We start from the raw sequence: 20,938 nt of genomic DNA on the forward strand, positions 1-20,938 counted from the left end.
CTGTCGCTGCAGCGCGCGGTACCGCCGCACGCCGCACGCCGCACGCCGCGCCGTTACCGCGCCGCCGCCACATTAGACACCATTAGTATCGTAAACAACGCGTGACTCCATCACACCTAATTCACTTACTTAGATGACATTATTAGGTAGCATTAGCCTGCGAGAAGCAGAGAGCCGCGGCGACGGGCGGCGACACGACTTGTTAACGACTATCGTTGTTGCGCCCAAATCATTGGCGTGGTGGTGCCACTGACGCGAAATTAACTTTAAATTGATCGTAATGAAACTCTCCGCACAAAAGTTTTGTAGCGCGTTCAACAGTTTAAGCAACTTTTCGGAACATATTAGAGGCAACTCTTAGAGGCAGGATGCAAGCAGCGGTGTGAACAATTTGAAAGATGTAGAAACGAATGCAATAAATGGATTTTATGAAATTACGTTTGTCTGAGGGTGATACGCGCTGCACCACACATTTGTTAATAATAATAATATCAACAATTAGTAATAGTTCTGGGTAGTGCAGCAACAGTTCATGGACGTGCGGGGCTATTATTAATAGTTATCGGAACTGCTCGACTTAACATTGAATTGTAAAAAAATTGAAACATATACGAAATACGAGTATCTCAGCGAGTATACAAGACGCTTAAGAACTTAGTGTAATATGACCGCGTAAGGGTGGCCCGCGCAAATCAAATCCTCGAGGCCACAATAAAAAGGTGAAGTGCGTAGGAGGCGCGACGGAGACATCATTTGGCGAGTGCGGCGGGTGGGGGAAGGAGCAGAGATGTAGTGACAAAAGGCACGCATAAAGTGAGTTAATATTGTTTACGGAGGGCCGTGCGCTAACCCTTGCCCACCTGACCCTCGTGCACCCGCCACTCCCGCCGCGTATTACCCACGAATTACTTGCGCTATTTATAGATATTATCAACACCTCCATATTCCAGAGCCGACGGCATCACGCACCGCTCATTTATAAATTAAATAATATTCAAATAACATGCATGCATACACTGCATTACGTCTTTTTTTGTCAGATAAAAACATAGAGACAAAATTTCCTAAGGACTTGAGACTACAGTGTGTTCTCTTAGGATACGTAAAAAAAATTATGTATGTGAAGACTACCATAATTCGCACTGTGAATAGAGCTAATACAAACGGCACATTGTAACTCTAAAGTATTGTTTTTTTTTTGAAGAGGCTAAGGGTTTATTAAAAAAATATTTTGATTTTATAAAATTTTTGTAGGCATGGATTAAAGTGGACGTACGGAGCGACATAGTCGTGAAATAACGACCAAGCTCCTTAAATAAAGATTAAAAAAAAAAGTATTGTTTGCATGGACAAGTGGATAAATAAATTGCTCTCAACAATAAAAAAAACAAATTGTAATTCTTTTTATATTATGCACTATACTTTATATCACCTTTATATCTTTACCCTAGACAATTTACATCTGAGGGCTCTCTTTCCCTCTTCCCTAAATTCCTAAAATGTTTATATTCAACCACAAATTATATAACTGGCTTAATAAAAGGAGATTATCTATTGTAAACCCATTTATTTGTATGACAGCGATTTTCTTTAAACGACTAATCCAATTTGGGTGAGGTTCTCGTTATTCAAATTATATTTGTCACATAAGTGCAAGTGTATAAAATACTAGCTTTTACTCGGGACTTCGCCCGCGTGAAGGAATTTTCTGGGATAAAAGTCCTGCTAAAAAAGTATCCGATTTATTTATATTTATGGCTCACTATTTTGGTCATGGTGGCTTCCACATAACAGGTAGACATATCGCGGGCTTTTATTTAGAACTATTTAAGACGAAAAAATCCTACGTTACATCATCTTTGTCTAATTTCAACAGTTTAGGCAGCGTACGCCAAGATATAATTTTTTTTCCGACTTACTTGATATGTATCGTTATATTATGACCAAGTTACACAATATCATTATAAATTGAAATTGTTAAATTTAATTTGCACTTTTTTTCGGCATGATGGGCCACTACGAAGTTGCATATTTTTTTTATAAATAAGTTCTTATTTTACATTAATATAGGGCATATACGAGGTATCTGTGTGCCAAATTTCAAAAAAATACATTGAGAATAGTATTTTACTTTACGTTTATAGCAATTAACTAAACGAAACTCCTTTTTTAATTCCTCATGACGGAGGAGTAATGAAACGCAGTTGTCAACTACCATAATATTATGTTGCTAATCGTTACTTTATAGTAGGCACAATGCAGCGTATGCAATGTGTCCCCACACTTCTAAGTTCAATTTCAAGGGGTCAAATTATTGGACTCGTTAATCTGCTGTATAAAATCATCAACAACTCTGGAAACCCCAAAAATTGTTTGTGATAATTAGAAGTCAGTAGTACCTATGCGGAAATTAATAAACACGTAGCATTATACCAATATTGTGTAAAGAGCCTGTGTGCGACTATGGCATCTAGTTTATGATCGTATCATGTGACGACCCCTCTCTGAAAGCCAGCCTGGCGAGGGGTTCCCATATCAATATCAATACAGTGAAAATTAAACATTTTTACATTCTTTCATTAAACCTCAGTGATTTGTCATGTTGATTTTTTTCTTTTTTTAAGTATATGCTACAAGATATAAATGACTTTTTTCTATAAATTACGTAGGTATTTCAAATTAACAAAATATACTTGAACTAATGTAGACATTTTAATAATAATTTCTTGTCTTGAATTATCACGAGCAATGGTACTAATAAATCGAAAATCATTTTTCTGAACACAAGTCCATACTACATTATAAAGAACACAAGGTAAGCGTACTATTGGTGTTTATGTTGTACCTGTGACTACCCTTTCACATACCCCTAAGTGATGGCACTCATTTGTAATACTATATATAAAATGTAATAAATTCTCTCCACCTAGGAGAAAATCTTTTCATTTGGCGGGACGACAAAAACTTTAATTAAATGTAATCATGGTTAGCATTTGTGGATCGGATGCGAGTCCGGTATAGTGGTGCGTGCACATTTTAACTATAAGAACGGGAGGGCCACACGCGTTACATCTCTGCCTATCCTTTTGATTGGGCGTGCCGCCAATTTACGTTATTGGATCAACACTATTTTAAAGATTCAGAATATGCTTAATATCATAAAGGAGTATTGCAATAAAGTCGGCGGATAGTCGCCGAGTAACACATGTCTCTTGAACGTGACACAATGTACTCATTGAACCCGCGACCCTCGCGCCACCGGCAAGCACTCGCACCGCGCAATTATGTCGTTCAGTGTAAACAGTTGTAACTTGACATAACTGTCATGTTAACGTTTTACGACTTAGTTATTACGTTTGTGGGAATTTTGATTTGATTCAATTTAAAAGTGAATCAAGTGCAAATGTGCAATCTGTTTTAAACCTAATGGTTCCTTTACATAAGAACGTATGAAAATAACATTAATTAGGAAATGTGGATGATAATCAAAAGTGCAAACATGAAAACTTTATGACACTATCCTATATTATGGTGCTGTCAAAATTCCAGCCCACTAGTATTAATGTAAATTCCTTATATTTTTTATTTCTTTTGGAAATACTTAAACACTTTGGCTTAAGATGATTAATTATAATAATATAAATTTACGTTCTAGTGCTGAACTGTGCACAGAATTAAAGTTTGTCACATATAAGCGAACATAATGTCTACCTGTATGAACATGATTAGTACGATACAGAAATCAGCTCGAAGTCAACAACTCTATTACAAAATACAATATTGGCATTTCTTCTTCTATTTGGGCAATCCTAATGTTACTATTATTATTGTAATTATAACATACCCATGGGTCACAAAAATGTAAAGCGGCGCACACGCGCCAATGAATTAATTAGTATCTGTTCGTGGTCTACATATGTTACCGAGGGCGCCACGGCTCGACCCTCTTCTGATTGAATGTCAAAACATGTACCTGCGCGGCCGCACCGGCGGCGTCGCGTGACCGAATGCGTACTGTTATTCAATTAAAACTTACCGGCATTCAAAATTAAATTATACCATGTAAGAATTAATTACGTTACATGCAAATGTAATTTGGCTCGTAAATCACTGGCGGCGTGTAATTACGGCGCGTGTTGGCGGCGCTCCCGCGGCGAGCACACAGCTTCAGCGAGTGTGCACCGAGCGCGCTGCAAATGCGCCTACGGACCGCGGCGCCGCGCGGGACGTCGCGCCGCCGCGCCGCGGACAGTGCTCGTGGAGGGCGGCTGGAGGACCGAGGGTCATTTGCACTCACGGTGGCGGCGCTACTCCCTGGCGCCGGAGACGAGCGGGCGCTTCCGGCGATTGACTGTTGCAGCAGCACTGTGCTGACGACGCAGAAGGCTGGCCGAGAGGCGCGCGCTCGCCTCCGAGCGGCCGCACAGAGGATTGGCATACAGACGGGAGACACCATCACTAGATCACTGCGGACACTGTCGGCACCGAGGCACTACTGACCGTGGCGGTGCTGGTCGCGCTGGTGGTGCGCGTGCAGCGGCGGCGGCCAGGCGGGCAGCTCGCGCAGGCGCATGGAGCAGTCGAGCGGCTGGTCGCGCAGGGCCAGCGCGGGCATGAAGCGCGGCCGCGGCCGCCGGTCGTGGGTCGCGCCGTCTCTCCGGTGCGAGCGTCCGCCCACTGAGCGCGTCCGTGAGACACTGCCGTGCGAGCGCCGCTTTTTTCCGACAGGTTTTTTGCGCGCGGGCGGGGCGGGCGGGGCCGGCCAATGGTGGCGTTGCCGTCTGCCCCCGCCCCGCGCTCGCGCTCCGCCGCCGCCGCCCCGCCGCTCTCGCCCCGCGCTTATTTACGTGCCGTATATTAAAAGGGTTTTCCGCGTGCCGTTATGGATTTTTCTTCAGGGCCGCTTTACATACGCTCACCTCGGTTTGTTTCAGGACTCGCTGCCGTCCCACGCTCGCTCGCTCGCTCCGTGGTGCGGGCAAAACTGCAAACGACCGCTTCATTCATGTCGCCGGCTGTTATGTTTTTTTTGGTCAACCGCCCCGAATAAGATCCAGAAACATTCAAACTTGCGAAGGATCGCATCAAAGAGTTATAATCGGCGGTGCATTCTGTAAGCTGACTTGTACCAGTTCCGATGTTGGCGGTGGCACCTCGGTGCAGACGAGGTGTAGGCTCGGTGTAGGTGTAGGGTAGTAGTGACAGGTAATGTCGGCGTGATGCGTGGTTACGCGAGAGTGCGGAGGTCAACGACTCGGCTGCCCGCTCTCGCAGACTGAACTTGAACCCTCCGAGTACACTCGCGCCAAATTAATATACACACGCCACGTGACGACTATTTGTTGGTTGTATGCTTTTTGAATTACGATGAAAGTTTTCTTCAAAATCATACTGTATTGGAACAGGACTTCACTAATTAACGTGTGAAATTCAAATTACATACTCTACATGTCATGCAAGTAAATTTAATATCTTCTAAAGCATTTTGAATCAAAAGAACAATGTTTGGATTGGAGCTGGTATAGATAATACTGCAGACACCGGGCTCGAGAGCTATAACACAGCGGTTGCTTCAAGTCTGCTCTGTAAGACAATTGTACCGGCAGGGCCGCACTAACGCTTGGAGACTACCTACCGCGGGTCTCTACCATGAATATCACATTTCAACTTTCTTTTTGTTACTAGTATTTATTATAACGTAGGAATGAACAAAGACGAGTAATTCCGAGTAGATCGTTCCGAATACAGCTACGCTATAGATACTACTCATCTCGTACGAGTATATATCGAATATTGAATATATAAAAATAAATGAACATCGAACCCGTCGCAAAACAGTCTCAATTACAACACTAGCTCATGAAAAGTGGAATTGGCGTAACATTTGCCATGCTTTCGCTACCATTAAAAGAATATAATATGAAATTAAATAAGGAAATGGGTTGGTTTATTAGATTTTTACATATAGGTAACATTTATTTACTATATAATTTTTTTTTGGAAACCTTGTTAGTTGGTGGCGATGCCGAAAGTCAAGAAAAAAGTGAGTAAAACTCTCTTTACTGGCAGGCCTTATCAATTGCAAACCAAATTTCCAATTAAACTGGAGCTTGTGTAGAGACTCGGAGGATACATGACGAATCTTAAGTACAAGTTCCTTGTTAAAACGTTCTTTTTGATAAAACTGTACTTCGCAGTATCAGTTCAATGTGGTGTCAATCGAGTTAAATGACGTATTAATAGTATAAATGATATATATTGTGCAGCATAACTATTTAACTAAAGCAGTGCTGAATGATAAATAAGTCTTAATGCCATACCAGGGAAAGATATTAAATAGATTTTTGTTTACTGCGCAACTTACTACCACAAAGATTAATAATAATGTATTGTATTATCGTGAAATCTAACCAAGGGTCTTCAAAGAGTATGTATATTTATACTACGAGAGAAAGACACAAACAAAAAGGTATACTCTCCGAGTCCAATATAATAAAGAATTCGAAACATACAAATGACATGATCCAGAGACAAGTGCATTATCGTCTTGAGAGAGTGTGAACGCCCCTGATGACACACAAAAGGATGTTACGTACAGTGGTTGTTAGCAGGTGAGATGTTTGTTCGTCGCAGCTTCTCCGATTTTCATTGATGATCGCACACCAAATCGTCTTCAGCCACAATAGGTTTAGTGCGGAACGCAGGACTTCCCCAACAATTTCTAAACACCCGGCACTCACCGTTGGCCGCCTGCTTACAACCTTTACCAGCTATTTAATATACCATTACTACTGTTACTGGGGTAATGATACAATTAGTGATGCTTCATCATCTATAAGTAAATCATATATTACACAACATAATTACCGTCACAATTAGTGTGCTCGAGTTATATTATACCTACTTGAAAACTAAAAATTAAAAACAAAGTGTTTCTGTAAATAATATTTAATTACCTGCCTAAACATGAATGTCAGAACATCAGTTGAGAAAGCTCGAACGGCTTTTTACTTATTTCTTTATGTGGTGTGTTCCTAATTATCAGGACAAAATTTATATCACATAATAATTTTCAAAAATCATCGGGAAAAGTTGGCTATTTGGGTAATATTTTTGTATGCAATTTTCTTTTATCCAAAAGTATCTCCGAAATCATCGAAAAGATTTTAATGAAATGTTTTTGTGTGCCTTCACTAAGTTCCAGCTTGAATCAAAAAACAATTTTGGAGTCAATATGTAGGACTGTTGTCGATACCTAAAAGATGAGAAGTAGTTTACATAAAATGCGGCGAGTGGTTGGATAACGTTTGCGGGGCTCGCTAGTTAGTAATATTTATTTCAGATTTAAATTGTTTTATACAATCTACAAAACAAAAAATATTTAAGAAGTTTATTTGGTGCTGTTTTAAAAATATTAAGGTTTAAAGTGATTTATCGTTTATTGACTCTAATACGCTCTTGACTTTTAATCAATATGGTTGGTTACAAATATGATACAGTTTAGTAGCTTTAATCATTATTCTTTCATTTAAATACTCCTCACATACTATAAACAATGAAGGTAGAAAACGAGGTAAGCAAGTTTTATCATTTTCTTTTGTTTTTTCATCAAATTGAACAATGACTAAATACCTACTTTTTACAGATTCCCATAACTATACTCCGTGATTGAACCCAAGACCTTTGGATATGCAGTCTGTTGTAGTATCGCTACGCTATTATTGCTATAATAACAATAAATGACATTTAATTGTAAAGGAGGGTCCAAGGCACAGCGGTGACACATTAAGCGTCCATAACGGACTCTAGGTGAGTGGCCAGCGGAGTGGGTAGTTAGCGCCCTCGGCGGGCACGCGGGCGACAGTGGCGAGGCAGGCTGGTGGCGAGAGGCGGCATTGTGTCCTCGCAGCTGCCGCCCCCGCACCTGGACCCGCCGCATGCAGATTTATGGCATAACCGACAACATAATCACATGGAAGTCAACCGCCTGGAAGAGACGTCTGTCCGCGGCATCAACTTTATATTATTGTCAACTAGAGACAATAGTGCACTTTAATATAAACAGCCCTGTCTGATGCACGAATAACATATAAACACACTAAAACAGCAGTGTCACAGATACCAGGTGTAGCGGGTATGGTCGTGGCACCTTTTGTTTATAAATCATATCAAATGTAATCATAAAGACCGGTCACTAACTCGTACTTCTCTTGCGGTACGAGTGTACGAGTGATTGTAGATAATGGCATACACTTTCCAGCAGGTCTCCCACATGCTACAAAAGTTCACCGTGTGTGACTAATGCTTGCAGCGTCTAATTAAACGATTACAATTATTACTATATAAACTGCCCCCTTTTGATAATCCACCAATACAACTCAAAACTTAAACTAATTCTAATAATAAAATATTTTAAAGAATATAATCTTGCACTCAAAACTGATAATAATAAAAAAAAAAACACTATAGGATTTTCATTGTTCTGAGTCACTATACAAAGTTTTCTACACTTAGTTTGGCTTATATACCCGTTAATTAATCGGTTTCAAATGTTGCATTGTTTGTTTGTTTCAAACGCTTGCGGATGTCTGTTCCGTGTGCTTTATATCCTCGTGCGATATTGTCAGATGCGTGATCCCAATCAAGGAGTGAGGTGCGGGCGGCGTCCGAGCGACCCCCGACCGCTCCCGACCGCTCCCGGCCGAGCGCGAACCTTTGTTATCCACTCGGCAGGCGAAAGAATTCACGTCAAAACGACAGTTAATCTAAACAAAACAATCAGCCGAAAGTTCCACCTCACATACGATACATTACACTGTTGGCTACGAATAAACATTAATCAGCTAATACATATATATTCTGTATGTATGATTTGGAATAGTTTGAGACACGTAATCCTGACACTTCAGTACAATATAATTTTCTTACGTTCCAGGTAGGTATTAGAAAGGAGTTTCGGTCGCATAATATCTAAAAACATCCCAAAAATTATTCGTCAATTTAAAAAAAAATAAGTCTGTGAGAGAAACGCGCCTATAAAATTACGAAGACAGCTAATGCACATGTTACATGCATTGAAACTGCGTAATTTTCGTCACAATATTAGACAGGTGCTATTTTCCACAAAAAATATAAATGTTTAGTAAGAGCGCACGTATTACATCTACGTATGGATACACATGGTTCTGCAAGAGAGGCGTGCCCGAGAGAAAGCTCATTGGTGTGTCAGATCACAGACTATATTATATTGTCGTGATATTTCTAATATTCATGAATGCAGACATTAACGTACGTGCAAGATTAATGGGGCAATTTAATACACGAAAGTAGTATCTTAATGTCGGTTCGAAGTAACGTACTGAAGCAGAGCGTATCCGTGAATATAGAGAGGCAGAATGTTTCGTAGATTGGCTTTGTATAATTGTATGCTGTATTTGCAATTCAGTCGAGCTCTAGACTATCTCCTCTTACTTTCGTAATACGAATATGATACGGGATGAATAACAGGATTTCTATTAAGGAGAAGTAACAAGAATTGAATTTTAGAAGATCTAAAACGAAGTATGTTTTACCTACGCCTATTGATGACACATCTATTATAAAAAAACTCACAGTCGCTTTGATTATAATGTACTGCAATACGTATGTATTTTAATGAAAACCGTTCTATGGCCAACAAACAACAGCTCGCTAGTAGTGATTGCTCTACTGCAAAGCGAGGTATAGTTTAAGTACTATAACCTACAGAGTTTCCAAGGAGCAGTGTTGTCTCACGCTGGAGCGACTCCAAATGCCATTTGCCTGCAGTTATCGCAAGCCGACGCACCGTGCATCTAACATTCCGCGTTAAACTTTTGAATTATGTATTTAGAAATATGATAGGTGCGTGCTTCGGTTGGGTATGATTGATCGCGCACCATTAGCCGAGCGGCAGTTTTTGCGTCACCTATGTAAGGGAGCGCCGCGCGGCTCGTGCCGCGACACTTCTTCTGCGACGCCACGTCTACTTAATACTGGGCGTTATCTAACATTATGCTCTATACCCGTTAAATTACTTCGCGTTACCAAAGCACACATTGGCGTCCTAGTAAGTCTTCCGACGAAGGTTTGACGGGGTGATCAAATATCTGGTATTATATATTGCAATTTACGATTTCTCAATGACAGTGTTTAAAGTAGTTCTAAAGGAAAGACAATATCTACCCAGCGGCGGCGGCGGCGGGCCTCGCGCAGGTACCACGGTAACACTGTTACTATTACACAGGTTTGGCACAAAAAAAGCTCTACAAATAAATTATAAGGCGCTGTGACACATCCAACGCTTCCTACTGTAATACCGGGGGACACGTGTGCAGTGCGCGCTCTTACCTGCTTTTTATTATTAGGTGGAAACAATCATGGACTCGTAACACTGAATACGAGGTGCAACTGTACTAAAAATATATTGTATATAGCATTACGTTACCGACTCGTCCGCGGCAATTTCTAAAAAAACTTTTAATCACGAGATTTTTTCAAATTTTATAGTTTCTATAGTATAGAGCATGAGCAAGCTTCATAGCGACTGTCACGTACGTAACTCATACGATCAGTGCATCTCACTTAGTCTATACAGCATAATATATATTGATTATTTGCCTCTTTTATAAATAAAAGCTTTATCAGGTAAACCAAACAAGTATCTTCGTGGATATCACATAGAAGTGTGTATTATCGTGTAAAGCGTACCTGGTCCGTGGTATAGACGGCACTTACCGGCGATGACGGTGGGTCGCGCGGGCGCGGCGCGGTGCTGGCGCGGGCGCGGCGAGCACGCGTTCGCCAGCAGCCGCTGCAGCCGCGACTCCGGGTACACCAACCAAGACGTCGGCTCGCGCCGCCGCTGCAACAACACAACGCTCTCACGTTACTAATAAATAACAACAGAACGCAACATAACCGACTAGTAGGCACCTCGTTTCATGATCGATTCACACTACTCATTACGATCACCACAATTTAATTAAGTATCACAAACCAATACGTAATGTTAGTAGCATACGTAGATGTTGATCACATAATAGGTGTATTAACAATAATAGTAATCGTTAAATTGTTCGCTTAAAATGAGCTCATAATATGGTGAATAATGACGCGTTTCACCAATGAAATCACCCATAAGAACTTTTAACAACTTAAGCTACAATTTGTCAAACCCTTTCCCACAATACAGCCTGTGATAAATCAAGTGCGCAGTCAAAACACGTCGCATGCGCATGCTCGTGTGTGCAACCCTTCCAGAGCGCACAGGTGGCACGCCCGAGCGCCGTAAAAAAACACAGAAAAACCGAAGAAGGCGCGTGCGCACACAAAAAACGTCTGGCAACCCTTTGTCGCGGCGCGTCTATCGCGCGTTTTTGTGCCGAAGCTAATTGTCGGCTATCTAACGCGCCCCTCGTGCCGGAACTAATTAACTGTGAGAGTCACACGCGCTCGTTAGCGCCCGCACCGCACGTGGCGAGTGGTGACCACCGCCGGCGCCACCATCGCCTCACAGTTTCGACCCTTTCTATAGGCCTCGTTATGTATTGGAGTGGTGTAAAGGATCGCTCGCTTGCTTATGCGACACGTAACTGTTGCATTCCTCACATACATACTAACAATTTACTGGAATTTAAAACCGCATTGTTATAAGTATATCGATTATAAATGCTAGGAATTTTCCTACCTGCGCAGTAAGGAACACGTTCAGCTGAATAAGATTAACTCAGGATACCAAACTAGACTCAGGAACATGACTAAAGCATGGTATTATATAGTCCCTGAAAGGGTAGGCAGTGATGTAATTGTTATATTTTTATAAAGTATGTTCGAATCGATAGACGCACACCTTGATCGCCTGACTGAGTGAGTACAGGATGGAATGATGCACAGTTCAAAAAAAGATATTACCACGAGGCAATATCAAGTCAGCTTATATATTATAGTCTGTTACACTGTTTGGATTCAACTCCAAGCGAAGTATTCTAAAACGGTAGTTACGGTGAACACAATTTGACACTGAACCATATAAAAGGTTCAATATCTAATAAAAATTATTTTTACACTGCTTTTTGGAAAAGGATATACATATGACCATCCATTAGTAGAGATATTACTGTAAAGAATTCTAAAAACTACTTACCATGGGCCAATACACCCTCTTAGTAAAGGAGGCCCGTGTCCAGCAGTGGGACAGTATACAGGCAGATATTATTATTATTCTAGTTAACATTTATTTGAATTATAATTATATTTTCGAGACGATAGAGAATCCGTTAATATTAAGGCGACCCTCCAAAGACTTTTTATTCCATAAAATATGATAAATGCTGTTGATGAACGCTACAGTGGAAGGTTATATTACCATATCCAAACTTCTATGATAAAGAGCATGTAGTATAAATTAGTGCCAGTGTGAGAGCTTAATAATATTACTTTGACGCAGAGTGCAGGCTGTGGAGGGCGCGGGGCGCGGGGCGCAGGGCGGGAGAGTGCGGGCCCAGTCCGAGGGGAAAATATTCACGTCTCGCACCTAGATACATAATTGAACAGGCGCAAAGGCGTACATAACGCGAGCCTCCGTCCCTTTTTCAGACGGAATCAAAATATAAAGTGGTGTAAAATACATAGGCGAGGCGAGGCGGCGAGGCGCGGCGGGGCGTCGCGGCGGAGGCGGCGCCGAGCTCCGTCTCGCTCGGTAATGTATTCACGTTTCCCGAGCCGCTCATTTTTTATCGCAGTCGCGCGGCGCATTAGAATTTCCAGGCGAGAAAAGCTCACGCACACAAGCGCGTCGGTAGAGCGATTGCAAGCCGATCGCAACTCTATGCCGCGGGACACAGGTTGCGTATTAGCTCGGTGAATTGTTGCCGCGGCTGTGTGTCGGCGAGGTGCGCGGGCGGGTACATTGTAAATTCGCGCGGGGAAATTCTAGTATAGCGGGCGCGAGGCGGGGGCCGAGCGGCGCGGCCCCGCGGCTCGGCGGCGCGGCACGACGCGGCACAGCGCGGCGGCTCGATACAACGCGACCAGCTTTTCCGCTCGGGCGCCGCGCCGCGCTCGGACACCTCGCAACATCACACACTATCCACTATAAATTTGTAAGAACCACAATCAAATCCGTCATTTCATTCTACGATTGCACCTCCAAGACCTTGTTTTCAAGTTTATTTAAGTTGGCTGCACCCAAGTCCTAAAGAAACCCCAGTCCTAAAGTAGATTCAATATGTGCTACGTTATACGTATACCTAATATACTATTTATTATAATAGGTATTTGTGTGTTGGTGATATTTTAATCCATAAAAGTTTAGTACAATAATGCTGCGTGCGACTAGACAATATACACATTACATGTCATATTCTATGACATAATATGAAGTTCTCGTAATATGATTTGTTTAACACCCGACAGGATATGTATATTATATTATATTCTCGTGTCGTTACATCTTATTTTTTAAAGATATTTTGATTTTGTCGCCAGGTCCGGCAAAGTTACCTCATTGCAGCTGAGGTCACGTGTGATAAGGTCCAAAAAATGTTGACCAAAGAGGAATGCTGCATCTCTCGGCGGGATTGATAATTGTGCCGATCTGCTGAAGCCACTGATCCTATTTTTGTTATTCCTTCACTAATAGTAATCTACGTTATGTTTGATTGTTATACATTATACTTTTTCTTAAACGGAGCAATTAATTGCGAATGTTATCGAGGCATGCGTGACATCACCCTACAGTAGAGTCTGCATAAAATACTGCTTACTATTGTTATGCTTTCTTATATAAAAAAAATAGTATTTTATGACATCATCCGAGGCACACTGAGCGACATAATTAGCTTTAAATTTAGTTTGCAACAGTTATGAATATAGTATGCTTTCACAACAATGGCAACTCGTGAACAGTACTAATGAATACAAGCGGAGTGCGGACCACAACACGACTCTGCGAGGGAACAAGTGCGGCCGCAAGTGTCACGGTCAAGGACAAGCCGGCCGAGCGATTAACGGCGCGGGAGCCTAAAGGTCAGTCCGGGTAACGGGATCGTGTGCGCCCGGGCCGATCCGCCGCCGCTCCGCACCGCCCCGCACCGTCCCGAGACTCACCTGTACATTTGACAGGCGTTCGTAGCAAAATGTGCCAAGAGATAGTACTATCACAAAACTCAAAGTTCTAGCAAGGGAACTGAATAAAATAAATAGTATACAAATAAAATGTTCCGTTTTTAACTGATCCCGTCTAAAAGCCTTGTAAACGTAATCATTTATCAATGGTTTAAATCAATAGTAAGTATTTCAGTCCTCACAAGAACTTGTTATTAGCAGTTAGTAAACTTTCGTATTTGTGTAACTCGCTGTCAGTAATGAAACAAGTGAACTTTACTTGTTATGATTCGTACGGGCTAATTATCACAAATGTCCAAAATGAGTGGTCCGCTCCGCTCACGACGCAACGGTCGACACGCGCTATAAACTATCAACTGACACTAAAATTATGAGTTCAAAGCAGTGACGGACGTTTTATGTGATTTTAAACAAATTGCGATGAGTCAATGCAACCTCTGCCGGTGCTGCCATAAACCACGCTCATTAACCACGCGACCGCCGCGCCTGCGCAGTGTAGATCACGTGACAACTGCCACTTGCACCGCGCACTCACCAGAGCATCACAATACCTTCCTGCAATACCGGCAGGTGTGTCTCTCTCACAATACTGGCCTTAAATGGCTGGCCCGAGGCTATAGAACGACCTAAACCGATAAACGTTCCAAGATATTAGCTTCTGGTAAGTGGCTGACGCTCTATTGGATTACCATTGAAGTTAAAGATTCTAAAAGTAACACCGACTGTGCTGATAACATTATGTAAACCACTAGGAAGGAACAATATGATGTGGTTCCTACGCTCAACGCCACCAGCGCCGCGACGCATGGCAAGCGCGCGTTCCGGGAAGGAAGCGTCTCTCGGAACCGGCCACCTGCGTCCGACGTGACGCGCCCGAAGCCGCGCCGCACACTTGTACATTACCATAATGACGTCAATAGAGTCCACTCCGCGGCCTCTCCGTGGGTCGCATGCCTAACGCCCAGTAACAAACATCCACCATTTGCTATTCCAAACAAACAATACACTTAGCACTATCTGCACGTGCGCTGTTCTAGCACCTCCATATTATATGGTTCTTGAACATATGTGTTATTATTTGTAGCTCTAGCAAGACAAGATTGCCAGCAATATCGGTTATAGTGGTACGGGTTGCAGATTGCGGATGGACAATCCCACAATCAATAACATCAAACATAAGAACAAAGTTTACTTGACATTGGTGAGTCACTGAGTACATAATTTGTTGCAATGTGCCTTTACACTTTCACATGAATTGGTACAAACAGCACAATTAAATACTCGTTATTACACTCACGAGGTGTCAAGACACGTATTACTTGTACCAGAGTGATATCGGCAGAAGACAGGCCCTTTCATCGGTCCGTGAGTCACACGCCGCGCCACCGCGCCATCCCGTCGCATCTGTATGTACAGCGCGGAGGTAATTTTGAGTTAAATAGACAAAGGAGCAGCCCTTGCATGCATACTGATCACTGGGCAGGTTCCTTTTAACGCGCTGATTATCAGTGTCACTTCGTGTAATTGACACTTCTCTGAATCGATTGATTTTCGATAAACAACACCTCAAAACCAAGTGGAGGTTATATTGTAATTATTAGAAGACCACGTGATAGCGAGCAATGCACCATATCGCTCACAATTTATTAGCTCATCATGCGTTACCACCTTCTATTTATATTTTTTTAAATATTATGTAATAATTGCAAACATTTAGCATAGGCGTCGCAATCACTTTAGAAGTCTACACAGAACATAATGTAGGTAAATATATTGCTTCGTTGGTAATAATCACTTACATGAACCAGCACGCAGTGAAGAAACCGGGGAGTGTCAGGACAATTAAACACAATGTTCCTCCGGCGGTGTATGCGCCTGCGTTGAATGCGTTTCACGCGACTCGCACAAGAAGCAGCATAATAAACTGCATCGAAATGCATATCCATTCAATGGACAATTAAAGCTGCAAATCAAAATGTACGACCGGGCAGGCACTTGATCCCCCACACCCCTCCAGCTCGCCTCCCTCTCCTCTCGGTCCGCGCTCCACAGTGGGCACACTTTCGGAATGTCGATTCCTCATGCGTCCGTACCAACTGCGTTTTAATTACTCGCTGGCAGCTCGGAGCGGACTGCAAGTTGCGCGGCCCATTTCCGCCAACCGATAACCATAAACATTAATTCATCATTCTAGTTATAATTCGTAATGAGCATTTTAATGTGGTATAATGCGTGAGTAAATCACGGCAAGTCGGTGGTGGTGTCGCTCGGCAGGCTGGTCACGGCGTGCGCAGGTGTGCGCCGCGTGCGCAGCATCGCAATGCGCTCGCCGTCGCTGCTGCCGCCCGACCCGCCTCAAGCCACCCGGCCCGCCTCGAGCCGCCCCGGATTTCTCTGAGTTACTGCGACCAACTCCCAACAGCTTACCACCATAAGCACCACGAAAACTCGTATATCAATTTAAATCCAATACGAGACAACTATATATTGTAGCACTAGGTGTTCGTGACTTCGCGCATGTATCGATATACGTATAACGTTTTGGTGAAATTGAACGCTGTTAACTTAGTGCAGATGCGTCCGGCACAATGTAGAGTCGTTTAGTAATAAATGCTATAGTATATTTAATGGTTTAAGTTTATAAAATTAACGACTTTTTATGTACACTATATGACATATGGACAGACAGATAGTGACCATAAATACACCCAAATTCCACATAAAACGGATAAAAGCCACACACCTTGCTTTAAAGCTTAAAAGTAGTCTACATTGTGTTAAAAACATCTTCACAAACTTTCTACATATAATATTGGTAAGTGAGATTTCCATAACTCACATACGGCTACCCGTTATAATTAATAATTATGTTGGGCCGATGTGTTGGTTGCCAGTAGTGATTGTTGAGATACTTGTTGCTATTCATGAAGCGATAAAACCACAAACTCTTGACTTGTAAAAACGACAAATAATTAATTGGAAAATAATAAAGTCAATATGTATAAACATTAGTATGTATAAACAATATATATCTTGTGATAAGCGACTTATTGAATTATGGCGGGCATTATTCAGTGGGAACACGTTTAGAAATGATCGTAAGTTGCATTGTAGCATTTGTAGCCAGCAATCAAGGTTTGGTCGCGTGCCAAGTGGCGGTGCGGCCGTGGCGCAGCTGAGGCGCGGCTGTGGCGCGGACACACGACACATGCTCGCCATTACACCCGCACCAATCTGCCGACACCACTTATTTAAGTTACTAAGGGTCCTACGACGTGCAGTAACTGTGCAAAATGGATACATATATGGCCCTACCCACCCAAGTAATACGAAAAACCCTTAACTGTTTCATAAAGTTTAACGTATAACCTTTCGAATGGATTTAGATGAAATTTAGTATCTATACAGACAAACTAAGTTCGCGATTATACTATAAGCTAATGTCTATCGCGTACATGAGTGCGCGGCGAAACTTTTATTCTGGGAAAGGAACTTATTAACACTAACGATGTCGCGAATATAGGAAGTGTCTTTTGAATAAAACCATTTAACCAAAGGATTGTGGTCATTACAACAAACAATATTAGTAACTTATAGTACTAATGAAATCAAATTAATAGCATTTTAGCAATTAGGCCGCATACGGCACTTATACACGTTTTTTTTGCAACGCGCACAGAACTGAGAATAAGCATCATAACTTAGTGATAAATATTTTATTTTTGCTGTTCACTTAACTTATTTTACATGCTACAATATTACAGAATACAACATAAATAAGAAAGTGTTAAGTTCCTCCTTGAGAACTTATACTTAATTAAAGCTTACAACCTAAGTTGGTGAGACGGGTTACCTAAAGCGTGGGGCGGCGGCTGCGATTCCCGCATTGATACAAACACAAATAGCATCACATATATTTGTTTTAGTCTAGGAGTTGTAGGCAATTCCGGATACCTACAAAATAAGACCTGTGACTGCTGAGCGCATGTATTGTTTATGGATTGATATTTATGACGTGTAGACACTTTCGTTACAGTCCTTATAGTTTCATATGTATTGAAAAAGCTGTGATTGCTAGTGATGTGTTCAAATAATATACATTTCCATTGTGCAACCAAATGTACTGAGAGATATTGCGCGGCGCGCTGGCCCTCTGCCAACGGACTCGCCGCGCGGACGATGCTAATCATTAAACATTTGTAGCGTATAACGTGTCATTCAAACAACACTGTGTTTTGATCAACACATTTCCAAAATAATACAGTTATTTTGGTTCGATAAAAAATTTGTGAACTCTACAAAAATATGTACTCCAGAGATGAGTGCTGTTAAACCAACACCCTCACTCCTCGGCAGTTTCTTATATCCTCGAACAGGACTTACATATTAGCGTTTGAGCCAAAATGTGGTGATACCGCCACGTCATAGTACTATAATAGTGGTCGGCAGATTCTTGCTCGTTTGAACGTGTCGAGGCAAATGAGTAGAGTTTCACCTGCACACGTGCGATGCGCTATCAGTAGCACATGAATATTGAGAGCTGTGCGGCGCGCCACGTGTGCCGGACGTGGCCGCGCGCCGCGCCGCGCCGTGAGGACGTGTCGGTGCCGTGAGAACTCGGCTAGTTCCTGCACAGCCGACGTATCAACGGCGACACTTCCTCGCCTTTACATCGAGATGCGCGCGATTATCACCTATCTAAATAGTGCATCGCATGTGACTAACGTTACATCTGTTACCGCGAAATATAACCACGCGTCTGCGTCACAGAAGACAAGTAGAGGCGTAATCAGCACTCTCTTACCAATCTTATTGAACCGCCCCATGGTGTGCAGGAGAAACTTATATGGCACCGAATTCTGATTTTTTATGAAGTTTCGAGTATTTTTCTAAACCTAAATCTCATTCAAATTGCAACTGACCAACATGGTTTGAGAACAGGAACTACAATTTAACAAACTAGGGATGGAGCACGGGTCCTGATCGGATCACAGTTAAAATAATTCTCATGGCCGTTATGAGACGCCGGATTTCATCATTCACAGCACACAAGTTGAGTTATCCGCTATAGTGTGGTTTAAGAGATATGCATTTGGTATATGGATTATATTAAGAGAGTACCGTTTCCGCGGTTTTAACATTTGAAAAGTGTCAGAAGGTACGGTGAGTGCACGCGGCATGTAAATGTGGGGCACACGCAGCACGTCGCGCCGCTGCGTGCCGCCGATGCGCCGATACACTCTCGATGCAAGCCTTGTTTTAATATGGAAATCATGAGCGTTATTCGAGGCTTAAGTATTCTGAGGTTGTAATCTATCATCCACACGACTGTCGTACATTTAGATTTCCGTTTTGATTGTTTTGAGAAATAAATTGAGTTAGAAAAACGTGTTTCGGACCCGCTGCCTTAAAAAGGAATGTGATTAATAATTAACATAAATATTGTTTTCTCTGGGTAAAATTAAATCATTTAATGCCAGTAAGAAAATGACAAAACTTTGTGCATGATTCAAGGATTGTATAATAGATGTTGCAGTCAAATCTTCAGTACCGTAGCTATGACCTACAATGAATAAATCCCCACCAATATTTGTTAAAGTATTAAGACAGGCAGGCACCTGGAAACCTTAAGTGAAGGACTAGCAAAACAGTGAGAAAGAAACATTCTTATAATCATTTATAATTGAAAAAGCGAGTTAAAGCACTGCATATAAGATGCCAATAATAAGTGATAAGTAAGACGTAAATATAGTGAGCTCAGTCCGGGGTCCTACGCCTGGGGTGACGTGTTCGTGCGCGCCAAGCGACCGGCCTTAATGTCTGTGTCGGGAGTCCAGCGCGGCGCGCCGCGTGGACACAGGGGCAGTTAGCCCGCGGACATGTATGTTTAACACTCGGCTCAACCCACACTTCGCACCCGACCATGATGGCATATTCAACATACAATACAATTATGGATAATATAATGCTTAATTATTTCCACTTATATGAGTCGCCCGGAATTCATCGAGTTCGATATAACAGTGGGCTTGCTCCCATCATTAAAATGGAACTCAAATCTTATCAAAAACCTCACCCGGTTTAAAAATTGAGGACTGAACCTATAAATTCACCGGGTCTCTACCTAGTAAAATTAAGTTGTTACTGAATCAACGAAGCGATACCCACTATACACTAGCGTGTCGCGTTAAGACCTTACTTCATAGGATCATTTCTATAGCAAGCTCTTCCCGAGCGTGTCGTCATTAATGCCACCACCACCAGAATGCACCACTGACATCACTTGTGTTTTGGAACTTCATCTTTTTAAGTAGTATAAATAAAGCAACCGATAAAGAAGTGCTTTGCTAAATGAATTGTCAATAATAAGTAGTGTAGTTAGTACTGGATAGCGGGTAGTGTGGATAGTGTTGTTTTAATTAGAGAGCGCGCGGTCGGGCGGTCGGGCGTTCGGGCGGCCACGGCACCGGGCCCGGCGTAATAATTTATGGACTTGGGTGTCGCGCGACCGCCGACCTTCGCGCTGCCACAACACACGACATCAACAGTTAGCTCGCAACGCGCCCTGCATCGATACCCAATAACACCACAATTTACTAAGTAAATTATATTTATTATAATCTTGAGTGTCATCGTGTTTGGTACTGACAAACAATGCAGCACACTCTATAATTGAATAATGACGTACCTGTATTCAGGATAATTATCAAATAATTGACATCCCATTTTAAACTTTATTAAGTGCCTTATTACTGACACATTCTTAGGAATTTTGGCCAAGGATGGCACCACA

The 20,938-nt window shown here is 42.2% G+C and overlaps 1 protein-coding gene across 4 annotated transcripts in view; it reads right to left on the minus strand.

Moving 5' to 3' along the window:
* The window catches only part of LOC115450365 (protein nubbin), a 192,134-nt gene that overhangs the window by 68,132 nt on the left and 103,064 nt on the right, over positions 1-20,938 (minus strand). For 2 of the 4 annotated variants that reach the window (XM_037442565.1, XM_037442564.1), the window contains one exon: positions 10,756-10,882. In XM_037442565.1, the coding sequence (XP_037298462.1) occupies positions 10,756-10,882 (127 nt within the window). The other 2 variants (XM_037442567.1, XM_037442570.1) reach the window with 2 other exon arrangements.

Source organism: Manduca sexta, chromosome 24 (assembly GCF_014839805.1).
Source record: "Manduca sexta isolate Smith_Timp_Sample1 chromosome 24, JHU_Msex_v1.0, whole genome shotgun sequence".
In the NCBI taxonomy this organism is placed as follows: domain Eukaryota; kingdom Metazoa; phylum Arthropoda; class Insecta; order Lepidoptera; family Sphingidae; genus Manduca; species Manduca sexta.